The sequence below is a fragment of the Schistocerca piceifrons genome, chromosome 2 (genome assembly GCF_021461385.2).
Source record: "Schistocerca piceifrons isolate TAMUIC-IGC-003096 chromosome 2, iqSchPice1.1, whole genome shotgun sequence".
Taxonomy (NCBI): Eukaryota; Metazoa; Arthropoda; class Insecta; order Orthoptera; family Acrididae; genus Schistocerca; species Schistocerca piceifrons.
Window position 1 is genome coordinate 453,478,138 of NC_060139.1, and position 18,936 is coordinate 453,497,073.

Consider the following 18,936-nt stretch of genomic DNA (forward strand, 5'->3'; position numbering starts at 1 on the left):
CATGTAGTTGTTGATCAACAGCTGATATATGTAGCAGCAGCAACTGCATACCATTGGGGAAGAGGTGTAAGATGGTATGCCAACATACCTCAGGGGATGGTCATTTTATACCGTAAAGTCGACTCCTAAACCACTTACATAGCACGTCACTCTTTCTATGGCATGGTGCACACAACAATTACAGATGTTAGATCTGTTTGCCATATCTCTAAAACTCGCCACTTTGTGGCCAGCAAACAAGAAAAAGATCAGAATGTGCTGTAGTGGGTGCAGCTTCCCATCCCCCGTCATACCGATACTTTAATGGCTAGAGTTCCTGATTTTTTTTACTTAACTACTGTGCCACACTACACCACATACGAAAACGTTCCATGAGGTCGCTGTCGCTATAATGCTGTACCACGTTTTTTGAGTAATGTTTTTTTTGTCTTTTGGTAGAATTAAACAGTTCGAACTCCTCGTCACTAGACAGAAAATCCAAGTCCGATTCGCTGGTCACCTGGAATAAATGGCAGCTATAAGTTTCACGTTTCACCTAATTGCAGTTCTTTTGCGCTTGTACAGGTAAAGGTTATTTTACAGGAATAAGTAAAATGTTACCTTATATTTAACTATAGAGTGTAAACATGAAATTGTCGAATACCAGACCTGAAACAACCTTCAAAAGATTAAAGAAAAGAAGACACTGCTTACACGCGAACACGGAGAAAATTGAGTAACTTCTGATGGTAGCAGTCGCAAACGCTGTCAAAACTTTCTTCCCCAATAACTCTGACCTGACGTGACGGTTCTGTGACGGACTGTGTGAATGCCTCCATTTTAAATGCATTGTGGAATGTTCTGATGTGACGGTCAGTGTGAATTGGCCTTTAAACGCACCACTGTGATCTGCAATGTGAATTCCACGTTCATTTCTCGCGTTCAGCAACTTAAATCCTTAATGCAACTTGACCTCTTTTAAGAAGCTCTGGAACAGTTCTATCGTCGTTATTAGAGGGAGAAGTAGCTTCTGCAGTCTCCCACAATAGCTCCTTTCAGCAAGGTCGCTGACCACAAGAGATGACTTTTCTTTACAGTCCTCCTCTCTCTTTCCAGTCGCGAATCCAAACTTGTTTGTTATCTCTCTTTTGTAGTGGTTGCAAGCAGACAAGCATGAACTCTGCTACTACTCGTTTAACTGGCCAATTTTTATTTCTGGTAGGACAGTGGTGCTCCAGCATTCACAAAATATAGAAATTGAAGTGTACACCTTGTAGATAGACACTTAAGAAGCTGGTTTTACAACGCTGGCTTCAGGAAATTAGTTGCGCAAGTAGTGTATCCCTGTGAGATACACTTAAAAAATTCTTGCAATTTGTCCGATGCTCTGAATGCTCCCTTAATAGACATTCGTACTGTATAGTTTTGCCCAATGATCTTTGGTTTTACTTCGTGAAATATCATTAACTGTGCAGTCAAGTTCAGAAACCAATGAAAGCGTGGTGTTGGCAGAACTGTGTGGCTCAAAATTCAACTTGCAACGGTCGAATGTTTTGGTTGTAAACGAATGAAGTTTTGTTTCCAATTGTTCAGAAGTAGCGAATAAGGTATGCAATTGCTGTGTAATCAGCACTGCATTAACGATGTTGAGGGAAGTATAATTATTGAATGAGTTGGCGTGTAATAATAATATTTGAGTGAATCCAAGTGACAGATTGTTTATATGCATTGTATATACTGCTTTTTGTTGCAGATTAGGCGTCTGTACATTTGTCATTATAAAGATGTTCGTGATTTTCAAGTCTGCATAATGATATTAAAGTGCAACCGGCCAGTGACAGTATCACCAAATGATATATTCGGAGATGGTTCTGTCACGTTGATTCAATTTGCGTACTTACCCGCTATTTATTAGGTAGTTTCGACGATAACAGGTAATGACAGAACCTCTGTTAACCATATAATGTCTGTACCCCAGTTACTTTCCCACGCGCACTGAGTTAATGATTGTGTCGATTATTTTACAGGTGTGAAAATTGCGAAGAATTACACACCTGCCGTCCTGTGAATTTTACTAACGATGATGCGTAAAATTTCTGCTGCGAATGACGTCGACGCAGTTTATTTAGATAGGGTAAGTCGGTCTCTAAATTTTTTTTATTTGTATTCTCGTTTCTTTTGCGGTGGTGTCTTCGCTTAAACTGTAAGTTTCCATGGCGTCGATAGAAGTGAGTACAGTACTAGTGTTGCGCCGTGACTTAAAATGCATATCAGCTTTCTCAGAAAATCCGAATTCAATTTCGCTTAGCGCTGTTTTATTAAGTCTCGGTCTTTAATGCGGGGCTCGACGGGGTAACTTTAATTCAATGCAAATCTTAATCAAAATGGATTCACACTTGTAAACAGAATTTATGATGCCGGAGGTGCTGTAATTTGTACCGGGCACTGATTACAGCCAGAAATATACATATAGGAATATGGGATACTGTTTTGCTATGTCGACGTATTTTTACAAAAAAATAAGTAAAATAACCTGGCAAGCTTATCCCTGCAACCCTCTCCCACTATGGGTGACAGTTGGCTAGCTAGATTTTTATAATTTTATCATTGCTATCACATCTAGATATCGTGTTCCCATATTATGCTCTGAGCCATTCCATGTCAGATCAACCCACTTAACATAAAATTTTTCTCCCTTTTGTTAAATTTCATATACTGAGTGGCCAGAGTAACAAAAATACCAAATTTCAATTTTTTTCTCAAACAGTTTCTGAAATATACCTATGTAAAATTTTCAAAAATTAGCTCAGGAGCTATCTGCATTGAGTGAGAGAGCTGGGGAAGATGCCATTTTGCAAAATTTTTATGATCTTTCCAGTGATAAACAATGCACCATATGTTCTTATTAAGAAATTTTCATATACTTTTCTTTCCAGAAAGTACTTGCCATGTGATCTAGATTTGTCATAATTAGTGTTTTGATCACTGATATCTCCAATAATGTTTTCCTTAACTCATGTTGTTCAATAATAGCCACCATTTGACCAATCGTGCATCTCACAAAAAGGTGTTCATATAAAATATCCAGGAAAGTAACTGTAGCCTAAAGTATCGGAATATCATCTTAAAACAAAATCAGTCGGCATATTGTATAATGAAGTAAAGTTGATTGCTTACTTCTATTTTATGCAATTTAAAGTAATAGTTCATTAATTGGTAAAACAACAATTTTGAATATGGGACCTATAACTAAAAATTTAAATAAGTTGCCAAAAATTAATTTTGGTCCAAGCAGATTAATCAAAATGCACATTCCATTTTCACAGACTTGAGCCAGTGTATGCAGGGCAAGGAAGTTGGTTCCTGGCTGGCTGTGGAAAAGTCTAAACAAGCACAGTCTCCCTCCAGCCATGCGCTTGCTGTCTGTACAGTTATTGACCAGAGCCTTTGCTGGAAGGATGTGTTATGTATTGTTTCACTCCAAAGCAGTTAGTTAATATTAGCGTTTCTAGGCCATTATAGTGGCATTATAGTAGTTATTACTCTGCATTGAACAATTTCTTATCTAATGTATTTTAGTAGAATGTGGTGTTTAACAGTTCTTTTACAAGTTAAAAGTATAAATTGAAGGAGTGTTAATCAGTGATTTGTGTCGCTAACCTAGTAACAAATGCAGTGCTGTAAGAGTGTAGCGTTGTAGTCCATTGAAGAAGTCAAATCTTTTTCTTAGAGACATAAAAGCTGAGAAATATCACAGAGTGGATGCTAGAGAATTCTGCAAATACCTAATGGCTCCAGGAATTGTGATAAATGTAGGAAAGATGTAACTTAACAAAGCTGGAAAAATACAGAGCCAATCAATGATAGCAACACTCAAGATCAAGATTACTTAGATTGCAAGAAATCATCTTCGACAAGGCACAGACTTCACAACTACTTAATTGTCTGTTCAGACACTTGCATCACTTAGTTAGGTGATCCCCAGTTGGTAAGAAAACATAACATCTAAGTACTATTCCAGATCAAAAGTGGAAAAAAAAAAACTATCATAAGTGGAACTAAAACTTTTTGTTGCTGTGAGACTTCTCTCTCATTAAATCTCAAAACTAATTTTTTTAATTCTACACATAGGGCAAGAAAACTAATGATTCTTACAAGTTTACTTGGAAAGTGGAGTATCAGAAAGATTGTGTGCAAATTTAATGCTCCTAAGTATATTGTTTGGTATTTCAAAACAATTCTGAAAGAAAAAAAGTTGATGGAAGGTCCACAGCCAAAATCCAAAAAATGTTTATCATTAGAAGCTGTAAAAACTACGTTCATTTTATGCAAACGATGAAGTTATCCAGCCAGTGCAAAGTATTAGATTGCATGATATTTACAGAATGAAACTAAAATATAAGATGTCTCCTTAAAGAAGCTTGCAAACATTTTTAAAGCCAAGTTACCTAAGACATAATTCCTTTCACTTCAGGCTGGGGGGTTACCTTCATAGTCTCAGATGTTATTGAATTTAGCGTATTTTAAAATTGAGGAGTAAATAAGAAACATGCATTTTTTGTTTCCCCTAAAAAATTCCTGGCTTGAGATACAGGCCTCCAAAGATGACACTGCGAACACCATTTTGAAGGTGCGAATTTCGGAAAAAATTTTAAAATGCTGTATCTCTGTAACAGTTCTAGATATTTTGTAATTTTATTTTTATTTGAAAGATAATTGCTTTGATTGCAATGGTATCCTCCATTTGGACATGTGTCAAAGTTCTTTTACTGTCACCTTTTGAATTTTTTATAATTTGCAGAAAATGTTTTTCAAAAATGCCAGTCCATAAGTTATTTTTTTTTATTTTCTCTTGATTAGTACCATGTAGTACTAATTTATCCGTAAAGGAGAGCTTCCACTTTTAAGTTGGACAGGTTTTATTTCAAAAAATCACTTTTTTAACTTTCAAGGGTAATTAATGTATGTCTTCATTTAAGTTGTTTTTTACTAATTTCTTTGTTTTGATGTGTATTTGTATTGTCTTTGTTGCAGTTGTTTCTTATCACTTTATTTGTTGCAGTTATTTCTTAAACTTTGTTTTAGTTTCTTGCCAGTTTCTTTGTTGTGGTTGTTCATTGCAGGTTTCTGTATTGTAGTTGTTCAGTGCTAATTTTTATACTGAAGATGCTTCTAAGAAATCTGAGACCATCCAGTGAGTTTTCATGAGGAATTTGCCAGTTGACATAGTTGCAGTGTTTTGTGAAAAAGACTGTTTGAAATGTCTTCTGACTGGGGCCACAGGTAATGAAGTGTGCTGATTATTTGCATATTTGTAAAAGAGTGATATATAAGACAAATAAAAAACAGAGTTTGCTCAGGTTGGGAATAAGCGTTCTCATTTGAAGACTGTTTCAAAGTGGAGATGTTTCCAGTGACGACTTTTTGTAATGTTTTGACACAATAACAACAATTATAGTATCTAAACAAGGTGAAGCCTCCTGTGGTGCAGATGATGCAAATTTTGCATCAATAGAGGAAGAATTAAATACCCTGAATTGGTCAACTACAGATGTGTTGTTCCTGTTAAGAAACCATGGCCAGTGAAGTTGAGTCATAAGCTGTATGCATGAAGAAAGCACAGAGAAATTACTAAAGCTATGGATGAAGACACTACAGCAAGACTGACCACACTCTTAAAAGTAGAAATTCCATCTTCAGAAGAAAATGAACCAAAGCACTCTTGCCAGGAATTTTTCACAAGTATCAATTCAGCTGTTGAATATTGTGCATCCTACAGTGAAAAGGTTCAAATTTTAATGATTATTCCAGAGACATTTTCAAAGAAAACAATTTTGAATCATGTTCCATCAGTATTGAAGTACATGGTAAACAAATAAAGAAATGTGAGGTCTGTAAAAGGAGTCTTTGGAAGACCAGATCCCTATTATGGTCATCCTGTATAAGCAGTTGAAGTTCAAATAGTGCAGTCATTTTGTCTGGAAGATAAATGGGACTGTTCTCACCAGAGTGCCAACAAAAAAATAGACTAACTATAACATTTGAAGGTCAAAGAGTTGTGAAAGTGAAGAGGTACATGACTCAGTATTAAAAAACCTTTTGCAATTTATAAGAGCAACTATACAACTTCACATATGTAAGATAAAAATTTTATTCACTAAGACTTAATTGGGTAGTTCCACACCTACCTAGAGATGTCTGTGTACTGCATGAATTTTGAACTTTGTGTGGTAACTTACTGGAGCACATGACATATGACACCTGGATTGGGTGTGTGAAGTCATTAGTAGTCTGTGATGTAAAGTGAGAGACTTGTTTGTTTCAAGAATGTGGTGACTGCCCTGGAAAGAGAGAACTGTCTTTACAGACACTTGGCCTGGAAGATGTAGCAGGTAACTTTGCAGAAATTACATATCCGACATGGGAGGAAAATAAAGCAATTAAGAAAACTGTTAGCTTTGACAGTTTCATTGATGAACTTGGTAAATGGTCAATAAAGCAGTAACACACCAGCATCTGAAGAAACTGCAACACATTGCAGAAGTGAAAGGTTGTGTACAGGCTGAGGAACCATGTTTATTGCTTCATTGTGATTTTGCTGAGAACTGGTCTGTAATTCTCCCATAAGAAGTAAAAGGGTATCATTGGAGTAATGATCAGGTTTCAATTTTTACAAGAGTGACATTTTCGAAACAAGACCACAAGTGTTGCAGTTATAAGTGATGACTCGGCACATGCTTTGCTAGCAATGTGCAAAATTCAAGTGGAAACGGGCAGAGAAGATCTTCATTATTTCTAATGGTGCTTCTAGTCATTTTAAAAATAATTACTGGCTGTTTGAATTGAATAAGTCGCTTGTGCCAACTGACTGGGTATACAGTGCTACTGGTCATGAGAAGGTGCCTTGTGATAGTGTAAGAGGCCTGCTGAAGCACCATGCTACAAAACATAATCTTCCCAGAGCAAGTACAGCTGCAATTCAGAATGCTGAGGATTTTACAAGGGTCGTGAAATCTTGCGCCTCCAAAGCCCTCATTCTTTTGCCCAAAGAGGAAATCGAAGAATTCTATGAGCAGAAAAAACAAGAATGGTCGAAACAAACTACTCCTGTGAGAGGAATTCAGAAGTCACGTTTTTGGACTCTGTGATGGACGAACTCATATTGCATGCACATCAAAGAGCAAGAAAAAGAAATTTTGTTCATGTGACCAACACCTCAGAAACAGGAAGCTAATATTCAGATTCATGACCTGAGAAGGGCATGTTTGTGGTGTGTATGTATTGGTGGATTGCAGAGGATATAGACACCAGTTATGAGTTAAATGAAATTGTAGAGATCTTTATGCTACCTCATGGACCAGCTGCTGGATATAGGTTTCCAGCTGAAGGACAGCAACGCCACCATCGGTGCTCACTTCCTGTTCACAATGGTTTGAAGATTGTAAATGCTCCAGTTCCTATTGGTTCAATAGGAAGGCATCACTCTATATCAAAAGGAAGATACTGAAGCAGTGGAACACATTTTTAGTTGACTAACTGGCTGATTTCAGTGCAAGACAGAGTGCACAGAAGTTGTCAAAGTTGAAACCTTTATGTCTTTGGACCTTTCACATACATTTTGGAACCATTTAAAATGATTGAAAAATGAGTTTCTTTCTCATCTTTCAAAACTAAAATTACGTTAAATGATGCTGAGTTTTGATTTGTATGAGCCTGTTATGTGATAATGTGGTAATAAAACAGGTTTTATGTAGGCTGTGGCAAAAATTTGTTGTTTATGAAAGCTGTTCAACCTAGAAATGGAAGCTCTCCTTTTCAGGGAATGTAGAACTATATGGTACCAATCAACAGGAAAAAAACTGTTTTATGGATTGGCATTTTTGGAAAAAAACTTTTTCTTAAATTATGAAAAAGTTGAACGCTATAGAGTCATTCCATGTCAAATCAACACACTTTAAATAAAAATTTTACCTCACCCTCTTAGATTTTGCTGAAAGTTGCATACTTATAGTGGGTGCTGAAAGTAAGAAAAATACCAAATTTCAATTTTTTACCTCAAACCATTCCTGAAAAAAAAGGTCATGTAAACTTTTAAAAAAGTGGCCAAAAATGTGTGAACGGACTTTTTTAAATTGAGCTAGAGAACTGGGAAAGGTGTTATTTTGCAGCATTTTTCATGCTCTTTCCAGTGATAGACAAAAAAGCATGGCTTCTAATTAATAACATTTTTCAAAATGGTAATTAATATTTTGATTTAATTTTTTTACAAAAAGTACATAATTGAAAACTTTCAAAATATTTCCATAACTACTTCATACTGTTGTAAATCACATGGCAAAATATAAACGTGGGATGATGATGGGTTCACTGTTGAAAAATTATTCCGGACTAGTGTTTCACTAGTGGCCTTAGTTTGACCAAACTGACCTTAAAGGTAGTACGTCAGTAGTGGACCGTATACATAGGGCTTGATGTCTGTACAATAATTCAGAGACTGGAGCCATTGTTGATATGATATAGTCTGCATTGTTACCTTCTAAGGCTTTGTGTGCCTACAGCATTATTGTGCTCTGTGGTTTTAGTGCAAATCAGTTGTTACCTCGGTGTTGACCAGTCTGTATCTATTATATTTAATAGTTCATTTTCAAGTAAATCTATACATTGAAGGGCAATTTATAAGTGGTTTTTGCATAAATATGGAACCAAGTAAAAAGTTCAGTGCTGTAAGAGTTCAGTGTTGTAATCCATTGAAGTGAAATCATTTTATTAGAGACAGAAAAGAACTGAGAAATGTCACAACATGGATGCCCAAATTATTTCCTCAAATACCAAGTGGTGCCAAGATTTGTGATAAATGTAGGAAAGGTGTAACCAAATTGAAAAATACACCAGAGCCCATCAGTGATGAAAGTGTTGAAGAATCTTCTGGATCAGAGATAATCATCCGAGACGAAGACCCTGATTTCACTCTAACTTCAGTAGCTGTTAAAACATTTAACACAACACTTCAAGAACTAGGTGAGTCCCCAATTGACAAGAGAAAACTAACATCTAGGCATTATGCCAAATAAAAAGTGAATAAAATCTCATCAATGACACGTAAACTTTTTGTTGCTATTGAAACTTCGTCAGTTACTGATACTGATGAATCCAGTCTTCAAAATCTAAAAAGAAACTTTAAAAATTCTGTAAGTAGAGCAAATAAACTAATGATTCTTAAAAGTTTACCTGAAAAGTGGAGTGCCAGGAAAATAATGAGGGAATTTAATGCTCCTAATTACATTGTTCGGCAGCCCAAAAAATTTTGAAAGAGAGGATTCATGGAAGGTCCAAACCCAAAACCAGGGAAGTGTTTACCAACAGAAACTGTCAAAACTGTACATTCATTTTATGACAATGATGAAGTTAGCAAAGCAATGCCAGGTATTAAAGATTGTGTGACAATTACAGAAACAAGTGGAAATAAAACAAAAATATCAAAAGGACTTATTTTGTGTAACCTTAAAGAAGCTTACAAACATTTTAAAGACAAATTTCCTAACATAAAATAGGTTTCTCTAAATTTGCTGAGTTGAGACCAAAACATTGTGTATTAGCTGGCCGGAGTGGCGCACACACACTCTGCATGTGCACAATTCACCAAACCATAAAATTAATGATAGAAAATGCCAAACTAAATACAGTAACACACAACAGCTTAAACAATAATAAGCAGTGCATTGCTAAAATGCTTTGCAACCCATCACCAGTTGATTGCAACATGGGAAACTGTGAATGCTGCCCAGGAGAAACTGTCGTACGTAACATTTTAAGACTCTTTTCATGAAAACGTAATTGAAAAGTTCAGTTCCGACAGTGGATGTCAGTTGACCGATGTAATCTGGAAATTGTTCAGAAAACTTATGAAGAATTCATAGATTTATTTTGTAGTAAGATGTCGACTTTGATTAGGCATGACTTCATTGTCAAGCAACAACGAACATTCCTTAACTACACAAGAGAAGACCTTATGGAATCTGAATTTGTCATATGTGATTTTTCAGAAAATTAAAGTATAGTTCTACAGGATGAAGCTCAGAGTTTCCACTGGACAAGACAACAGATTACCATTCATCCTTTTGTTATATATTACAAACAGGAAGACAAAATTGAGCATATGAGCTTTGTCATGGTTTCTGATTGCCTGGAGCACAATACAACTGTGGTTTATGCCTTTCAAAAGAAGCTAATTTCATATCTAACAAATAAATTTCAAAAGATTCCAAAAAAGATATACTATTATTCTGACGGTTCTGCCGCTCAGTACAAAAATAAGAAAAACTTCCTGAACCTTTGCCTTCATGAGGAAGACTTCAACATAAAAACTGAATGTCACTTTTCAGCCACAGCACATGGGATAGGGTCTTGTGATGGAGTAGGGGGTTCAGTAAAGAGACTGGCAGCTCGTGCAAGTTTGCAAAGGCCATACCAAAATCAGATCCAAACCGCACGAGATCTATTTGAGTGGGCATAGTATCACAAATGTTGATTTTGCATATTCCACTCAAGAAGACTAGGCTGCTTCAGAAATATTCTTAAAAAGCCGACTTGAAGAGGCATTGACAATCAAAGAAAGACAGCAATTTCATGCTTTCATTCCCAACACTACATCAAAATCAATAGTCAAATACTTCTCAGGTGATATGCAGAGTTGAGAGAGGGAAGTAACATCACCAGACAAACTGAAGTTACAAGATGTATCAGGCTATGTCACCACTGTATATGGCAGAAACTGGTGGCTTGGGTACATTTTAGAAAAAAACGAAGAACTTGATGAAGTGAAAATAACTTCTTCATCCATGTGGACCAGTTAAGTCATTCTCTTATCCTGCACATGCAGATGTCCTGTGGGCGTCAGTTGTGGATGTTCTCACAAAAGTGAATCCATTTACTCAGACAGGGAGAAAATGCATTCTTAATGAAAGTGATGTAAACCAAGCCCAGTCAGCTTTATTAAAATGTAATATGTGAAGTTCCAAGACAATTTATTGGGAAACTGCTTTCAACTCAACTTAATTTTTGTCTCAGGTTAGTGTTAATGTACATTTTATAGAAAGTTGTTTCAAAATTATTGTTACTACCTATTGTGTTAAATTTAGCTATGTCCAGATACCTGTTACTCAAAAACAAGCATTACGTATTTAATTTGTTTAATAGTTCCGTTTCAAACATCTTGGACCAGAACTATTATGTAAATACTTGTACTTATTCATACTTTATTTCAGTTTGTAGTTAAATGCTCAACTTCTTGTTATATCGGTTAATATACTGTTAGTGAAGTTGTATGAAATTAAAATAAGCAATCAACTTAATTATAAAATACGCTGATTAGTTTTGGTTTAATAAGGTGATGTTTTGATATTTCTAATACTTTTTTTACTTACCTTTCAGTATATTTTAAAGAAATTCCTGTTTGTTAAAGGTCAATTTGGTCAAACTAGGGACGTTAGTGAAAAACAAGAGTCCGGAATTTTTTTAACAATGAACCCATCATCATCCCAGCTTTATATTTTGCCATGTGATTTACAATAGTATGAAGTAGTTATGGAAATATTTTGAAAATTTTCAATTATGTACTTTCTGTAAAAAAATTAAAATTAAATCAAAATATTAATTAGTATTTTGAAAAATGTTATTAATTAAAAGCTATGTTTTGTTGTATATCCCTGGAAAGAGCATGCAAAATGCTGCAAAATGACACCTTTCCCAGTTCTCTAGTTCAATTAGGGCAGCTCCTAGGACAATTTAAAAAAAGTTCGTTCACACATTTTTGGCTGGTTTTAGCAAAGTTTACATAGCCATATTTCAGGAATGGTTTGAGATAAAAAATTGAAATTTGGTATTTTACTTAGTCTCGGTGCCCTCTATAAGTATACCAACTTTCGGCAAAATCTAAGAGGGTGAGGTAAAATAGTAAAACAACTTTGACAGGAAAGTCCAAATGGAGGATTTCTGTGTAATCATGAAGCATTTATCTTTCAAATAAAAAAACCCAACAAAACATCTAAAACTGTTCCAGAGATACAGCATTTTAAATTTTTTTTTCCAGACTTTGCATTTTCAGAATGGTATGCACAGTGTCATCTTCGGGGGATTACGGAAGTGTCTGATTCCATCAGTCTGCTTGATCATGACGTTGCCAGTATGGTGGAAATGACCATTCTCAGCGTCTCCAATATGGCGCCGATGATGTCATTACATAAACATGGCAACAAATGCATCTCCCTGCAAAAATATAATCAAACTAACGAGACCAGCGTGGGAAATTGGGGGTTTTTGGGTGGGGACACACTAAATATAAACACATACACACACACCACGAACCCAAACCATACAAAATGATGACATAAAAACACCACAAAATTCCCAAATTCCGCTACACTTAAAATATCAACAGGAATCAGTCCGTTCCCTTCACCTACATACCTCAACCGCAGTTGTCGATACCACAAAATAAAAACCAAATATTCCAAAAGTTATAATCACACCACAACTGTAGATACCACGAAACCAGCATCTAAAACAGCAAAAAATGGAATTACACACTTCCCTTGACCTATATAGCTGAAATACAACTGACGATACCAAAAAATTGAAATAGAGTACTTTCCCTAAGATACATAAATCAACCACAAGTGCTGATACCAAAACATCAACCACCAACACATGCAGTAAATAACACCGACCTAACAACACATAAGAACCACACCGAAAATCATAACGCGTGAACAGTAGACCCAAAAAACGACTACTTACCACAAAAAAGTTCAGGCGCTACACACAAGGTCAAACACCCCAATCATGCACACTCCCAACTCACGTACACTGCATTTCATTATCTCCGCCACAAGCCTAAAAAGTTGCAGAAACTTAATGGCGGACAACGTATTATCCCCCATTTTAGCTCACAAATGCACACTATTAAACGTGTAAGTCATGTCCATACCTAACAAAAAAGTCACAAATTGAATTAAACGACTTCCTGTGCGACAGGCAGCAAACCAATAACATAAAACGTCACCGCAATAACATAAACACAATAGAAACTTAATTCTTGAATCACTGAAACTAATTTCCCTTCTTCTATAACGGTCACAACCAATAAATGCACACTTCAAGCACCGACACCCAAATGAACCCAATACACCACATTACACACGGGCCATATACACATCACCAGAGGATACCACAATATGCAACAAGAGGACATCGACTAACACCACACACTCATAAACTAACCTCTGTGCTGTCATGACATCATACATCAAAACACCTTTACATCACAGGTCAAAGCCGATGGATGGGATTGGACACCTCTGTTGACTCCATCTTGGAGGACTGTATCTCGGAGCAGAAATTTTTTGGAGAAAACAAAAAATGTGTGTTCCATACTTAGTGCTCCATTATGACATATGCTAAATTCAATAACATCAAAGACTATGAAGGTAAGATTTTTTCCTAGCCTGCCTGAACTGATATGGACTATGCCCTAACATAAAAATAGGTTTCTCTAAATTTGCTGAGTTGAGGCTGAAACAGTGTGTACTAGCTGGACGGAATGGCACACACTCCGCTTGTGTGTGCACAACTCGCCAAAACACAAAATTAGTGACAGAAAATGTCACAGTAAACATGGTATCAAACGGCACTTAAACAATTTCAAGTAATGCATCACACAACTGCTTTGCAACCCACCATCAGTTGATTGTAATGTGGGAAATTGTGGATGTTACCCAGGAGAGACAGTAATAGATAAAATTTTGCAGTTCTCTCTTGATGGAAAATTTGAGACTTCAATTCTTCAAGTGGGTGTCGGCTGACTGCTGGAATCTGGAAATCACACAGAAAACTTCCGAAGAGTTTATAGAGTTAATATGTAGTAAGATGTCCTTTTTTGTTCAATATTACTTCATTGCCAAGCAACAAAGAGCATTCCTTAACTCCACAAAAGAAAATCTTAATGTATCAGAATTTGTGATTTTTTTTTTCAGAAATTTATAGTATAGTTATACAGGATAAAGCTCAGAGTTACCACTGTAGAAGGAAACATATCATACTTCCTTCTTTATATATTACATACAAGATGACAAAACTGAGCACGAGTGCTTTATCAATGTTTCTGATTGCTTTGAGCACAATACATTTTCTGTTTACACCTTTCAAAAGAAGCTAATTTCTTATCTAACAAATTTCAAAAGCTTCAAAAAAGATTTACAGTTTTTCAGATGGTTGTGCCGCTCAATTCAAAAATAAGAAGAATGTTCTGAACCTTTGCCTTCCCGAGGATGGGTTTAGCATAGTAGTAGTGACACTTTTCAGCTGCAGCACATGGAAAGGGCTTGGTGATGGAGTAGGGGGTTCCTTTAAGAGACTGGCAGCTTATGCAAGTTTGCGAAGGCTATTCCACAACAAGATCCAAACCTAATGAGATCTATTGGAGTGGGCAGTAGATAACATGCAGGAAGAGCTTTTGCTTATTCCACTCAAGAAGATTACGCTGCTTCAGAAAAGTTCTTAAAAATTCGGCTTGAAGTGTTGACAATCAAAGGAACACAGCAGTTTCATGCATTCATTCCCACCACTACATCAAAATTATCAAACACATGTGAGAGGATGTGCATGGTTGGGAGAGGGAAGTAACTTCATCACCAGACAAACTGATGTTACAAGACACATCAGGCTAAGTCATCACTGTCTATGACAAACTAGTGGCTTGGGTACATTTTTGAGAAAAAATCAAGAACTTGAAGTGAAAATAACTTCCCTCCACATCATTTTCATAACCTATACATTCGGATGTCCTGTTGGTGTGTGGTGAATGTTCTTGCAGAAGTAAATCCATTTACTGACTCGGAGAGCATACGTTCTTGTTGAAAGTGATATAAGCCAGACCCAGTTGCCTCTTTTAAATGTATCGGTGATGGCATGAGAATTTCTTGGGAACATGCATTCAATTTGAAGCTTAATTTTCCTCAAGTTGGTGCTAATTTATAGTTTACTCATAGTTGTTTAAAAAATATCATTACCTATTGTTAGTCAGCTGTATAAAATAGGCACCTATTATTCTAAAACAAGCATCATGTATTTAAGTTTTTGTATTTAATATTTCTGGTCCAAGCATCTGGTCCAAGCATTATGTCAGTACTTACTTTTTTCATACCTTACTTACATTTGAAATTATAGGTCCCATGTTCAATATTTTTATTTTACCAATTAATAGGCTATTAGTTGGATTTGTATAAAATTAGTCAGCAATCAATTTAATCATAGAATATGCTGATTTATTTTAAGATGATGATATTCTCATATTTTATATTTACCTTTCTGTATATTTAATGAAACATACATTCGTTAAAGGTAGGATTGGCCAAAATGGGTCTATTAGTGAAAAACTAGTCAGAAATTTTAAGAATGAACCCATTGTCATCCCACATTTATATTTTGCCATGTGATTTACAACAGTACTAAGTATTTGTGGAAATAATTTGAAAATTTTTAATTACATACTTTTTAGGGAAAAATTAATTCAAAATTTCTATTCATATTTTAAATAATTTTTTTTTATTAGACCTATGTTTTATTGTATGCAAAATGACACCTTTCCCAGCTCTTTAACTGTTAGGGCTGCTTCTGGAACATCTTAAAAAGAAGTGTTTTTGCTTTCTTGGCCAGTTCTACAACCATAGTTCAGAAATGATTTTAGATAAAACATTGGAATTTGTAATTTCTCTTAGACTTAGCACCCACTGTGGGTACCAAATTTTAGCAAAATCTAAAATGGTAAGGCAAATTGGTTGTTGATTTGACATGGTATGGCCCCACTGTAATCAGTTGTAACAGATAAAACATAAAACTTCCTGGCAGATTAAAACTGCGTGCCGGACCGAGACTTGAACTCGGGACCTTTGCCTTTCGCGGGCAAGTGCTCTATCAACTGAGCTACCCAAGCACGACTCATGCCCCGTCCTCACAGCTTTACTTATGCCAGTATCTCGTCTTCTACCTTCCAAACTTTATAGAAGCTCTCCTGCGAACCTTGCAGAACTAGCACTCCTGAAAGAAAGGATATTGCGGAGGCACGGCTTAGCCACAGCCTGCGGGATGTTTCCAGAATGAGATTTCCACTCTGCAGCGGAGTGCGTGCTGATATGAAACTTCCTGGCAGATTAAAATTGTGTTTGGAAGGTAGGAGACGAGGTACTGGCAGAAGTAAAGCTGTGAGGACGGGGCGGGGCGTGAGTCGTGCTTGGGTAGCTTAGTTGGTAGAGCACTTGCCTGTGAAAGGCAAATGTCCCGAGTTCGAGTCTCGGTCCGGCACACAGTTTTAATCTGCTAGGAAGTTTCATATCAGCGCACACTCTGCTGTAAAGTGGAAATATCATTCTAGATAAAACATAGTTTGAAATAATTTTGGTGCTGTTTGCTTCTGTGCACCTGTCTGCGTGGGCAAATTATGCTAAGTTTGATCCAGTTGCTTCCAAATGAGCCTGGTTGTTTAATTTTGACATAAACATTTGCTAATTAGTGGTTCTCATGATCTCATTCACGTAGACCTCACTACTTTGCCAAATTGATGGTTCCTTAACGCCTTAAGACATTTCCCTTCTTGTAATCAATTTGTGTTACACATTTTTCTCCTCAATTAGATGTTGTACCATCACTTGAGTTATCTGATCCAGATATACCTAATTTACAGCAGTCTTCTGTAGTACCACATTTTAAAAGTTCCCTTTTCCCTGCTTCTTTAAACTGTTTCACCTCCATTTAAAGCTACATTACACTTATATTCCTTAAAAAATACCAACATTGAAACTTATATTTGATAAACTCCTTTTCTGAGAAATTCTTTTTTTTACCATTACCAGTCTGCATTTTATGTCTGCCACTTAATTTGCTGCCCAAATAATGAGTCGTAGTGTTTCTAATCTAATTCCCTAATTAAGTTAGACTATACTAAATTATTTTTGTTTTGCGTATGTTGAAGTTCATCTTTTCAAGGCACTACTTCTTCTGTGCAACTTGTCTGCATTCAAGCTTTGCAAACTGCTGTGAAGTGTGTGGCAGAGGGTATGTCTCATTGTATTACTTACTAGAGCTTTTTCCTCTTCCATTCATGTTTGGAGTGTGGGAAGAATGAGTGTTTAATGCTTCTGTGTGTACGAAAGCTCTGGTGATTCCTCACAGTCCCTATGGAAGCAGTACGTAGGTGGTTGTACTATATTCCTAGTCACCACTGAAAACCAGTTCCTGAAACTTTGTAAGTCTGCCTTCTAGGGATAGTTGGTGCCTGTCTTCAAGAATCTGCTATTTCAGTTCTATCCCCATCTCTGTGACTCTCCTGCTGGTCAAACAAACCTGTGACCATTCATGCTGTCATCTTCTGTAAACGTAAAATGTCCCCCACCAGGCATATTTGGTATGGGTATCACATATTACGCAATGCTCTGGAATGGGTCATACAAATGATTTGTAAGCTATCCCTTTGTATACTGATAGCAGTTCCCTAGTATTCTGTCACTAAACAGAAAGCTGTTTCCTGCTTTCCCCACAAGTGAGCCAGTATTTCATGTTCCAACAAAGTGTTAGTTGGGTGTTTGTATGAGTTGACAGACTCCAACTGGGACTCGTTGATGTTATAGGGTAGGAAACTAAATTTTTCATTTTTGTGAAGTGCATAAAAACATTTCTGAATATCTATGCAGCTTGTTTGACAGTACTATGTTATAGATAACTGCAGATATAGAGGAATATTACAGATGAGTTGTCTGTTTTGACCAGTGACATAGGAAATGTGACAAATGCCATAAATAATATGGCAACTGCAATGTGATGTTATTTTGAGGATTCCACCACACCCCCTGCCAAACTTACTAGTGTCACTGTTTTGACCTGACAAGGCGCTCTTGTGTCTTTGGTATACATTTTATGTATTTTTGGCGTACTTGAACAAGCACATTGGGTAAACTGTTACTTTAATGAAAACAATATGAAGTTAACAGAATATAATTTGTCACAGTTGATTAAAAATGCAAACATTTGTAAAACTTTCACTGGAGAACTCCAAGGATCTTTATTGCTGAACATGCACATTTTACATTTAAATCCTAGAGTCCTAGAATATCTGTTGTTTAAATATGCTCATTTGATACCCCTAAATAAAGTTGATTAGTAATGGAAATTTTTGGCTTAAACAATGGAAAATCTGGGGGATGGAATAATATTATGGAAAGGATATATTGCTACTCAAAATATAGTGGAGATGTTGAGTTGCAGAGAGCCAAAACAAAAAGACATATGATATTTCACCAAAATGGCTTTCTTTTAAAGTAGACAACACATAAGTCATTCAAGCACAACTTGCGCGCGCCCACACACACACACACACACACACACACACACATACACACGCGACCACTGTCTCTGGCCCTTTTTGCCCAAAAGCTTGCATTTGTAACAGTCTGTGACTCAACATCTCCTCTATATGGTGAATAGCAATCAGTTCTGTCTCATAATATTCTCAAATACTAAAATTGAATTTATAACTTTTGGATCTATACTTTTCTTATTTTAATAAAATGTCAGAAGCATGGAATGAAGCTCATCAGTTTATGTAACATATTTTTAAATGTCTTTCTGAACAATGATACGAAGTATTTTAATATATGAATGAAAATCATGTCTGTCAAAACCCATGCTATTTTTTGTTTCTTATCAAATTATATTTGAGCTGCACACAAAATAAAAGTTAGACTAATAATAGTTCTGTCTGAAAATATTTTGCATATTTAAGAAATCATAGTTTGTGCCAGAACAATATTAGTTAATTTCCAATATTTTAAGAAGTCCAGCAGAGTTAAATATTTTTCCCTGTAAAGATATACCCTTTTTATGGTATCTGGAAAAATACAACAGTGATGT

The 18,936-nt window shown here is 36.1% G+C and overlaps 1 protein-coding gene across 5 annotated transcripts in view; it reads left to right on the top strand.

Annotated features, from left to right (window-relative positions):
- Nucleotides 1-1,457: 1,457 nt before the first annotated feature.
- The window catches only part of LOC124776215 (kinesin-like protein KIF20B), a 39,312-nt gene continuing 21,833 nt past the window's right edge, over nt 1,458-18,936 (top strand). The window contains exons 1-4 of one of the 5 annotated variants that reach the window (XM_047251067.1): nt 1,458-1,586; nt 1,733-1,913; nt 2,007-2,113; nt 3,306-3,467. In XM_047251067.1, coding sequence (XP_047107023.1) covers nt 3,390-3,467 — 78 coding nt within the window. In that variant the 5' untranslated portion in view covers nt 1,458-1,586; nt 1,733-1,913; nt 2,007-2,113; nt 3,306-3,389. Of the gene's footprint in view, nt 1,587-1,732; nt 1,914-2,006; nt 2,114-3,305; nt 3,468-3,772; nt 3,968-5,244; nt 5,263-18,936 lie in introns of those variants that run through there. The other 4 variants (XM_047251068.1, XM_047251069.1, XM_047251070.1 and 1 more) reach the window with 4 other exon arrangements.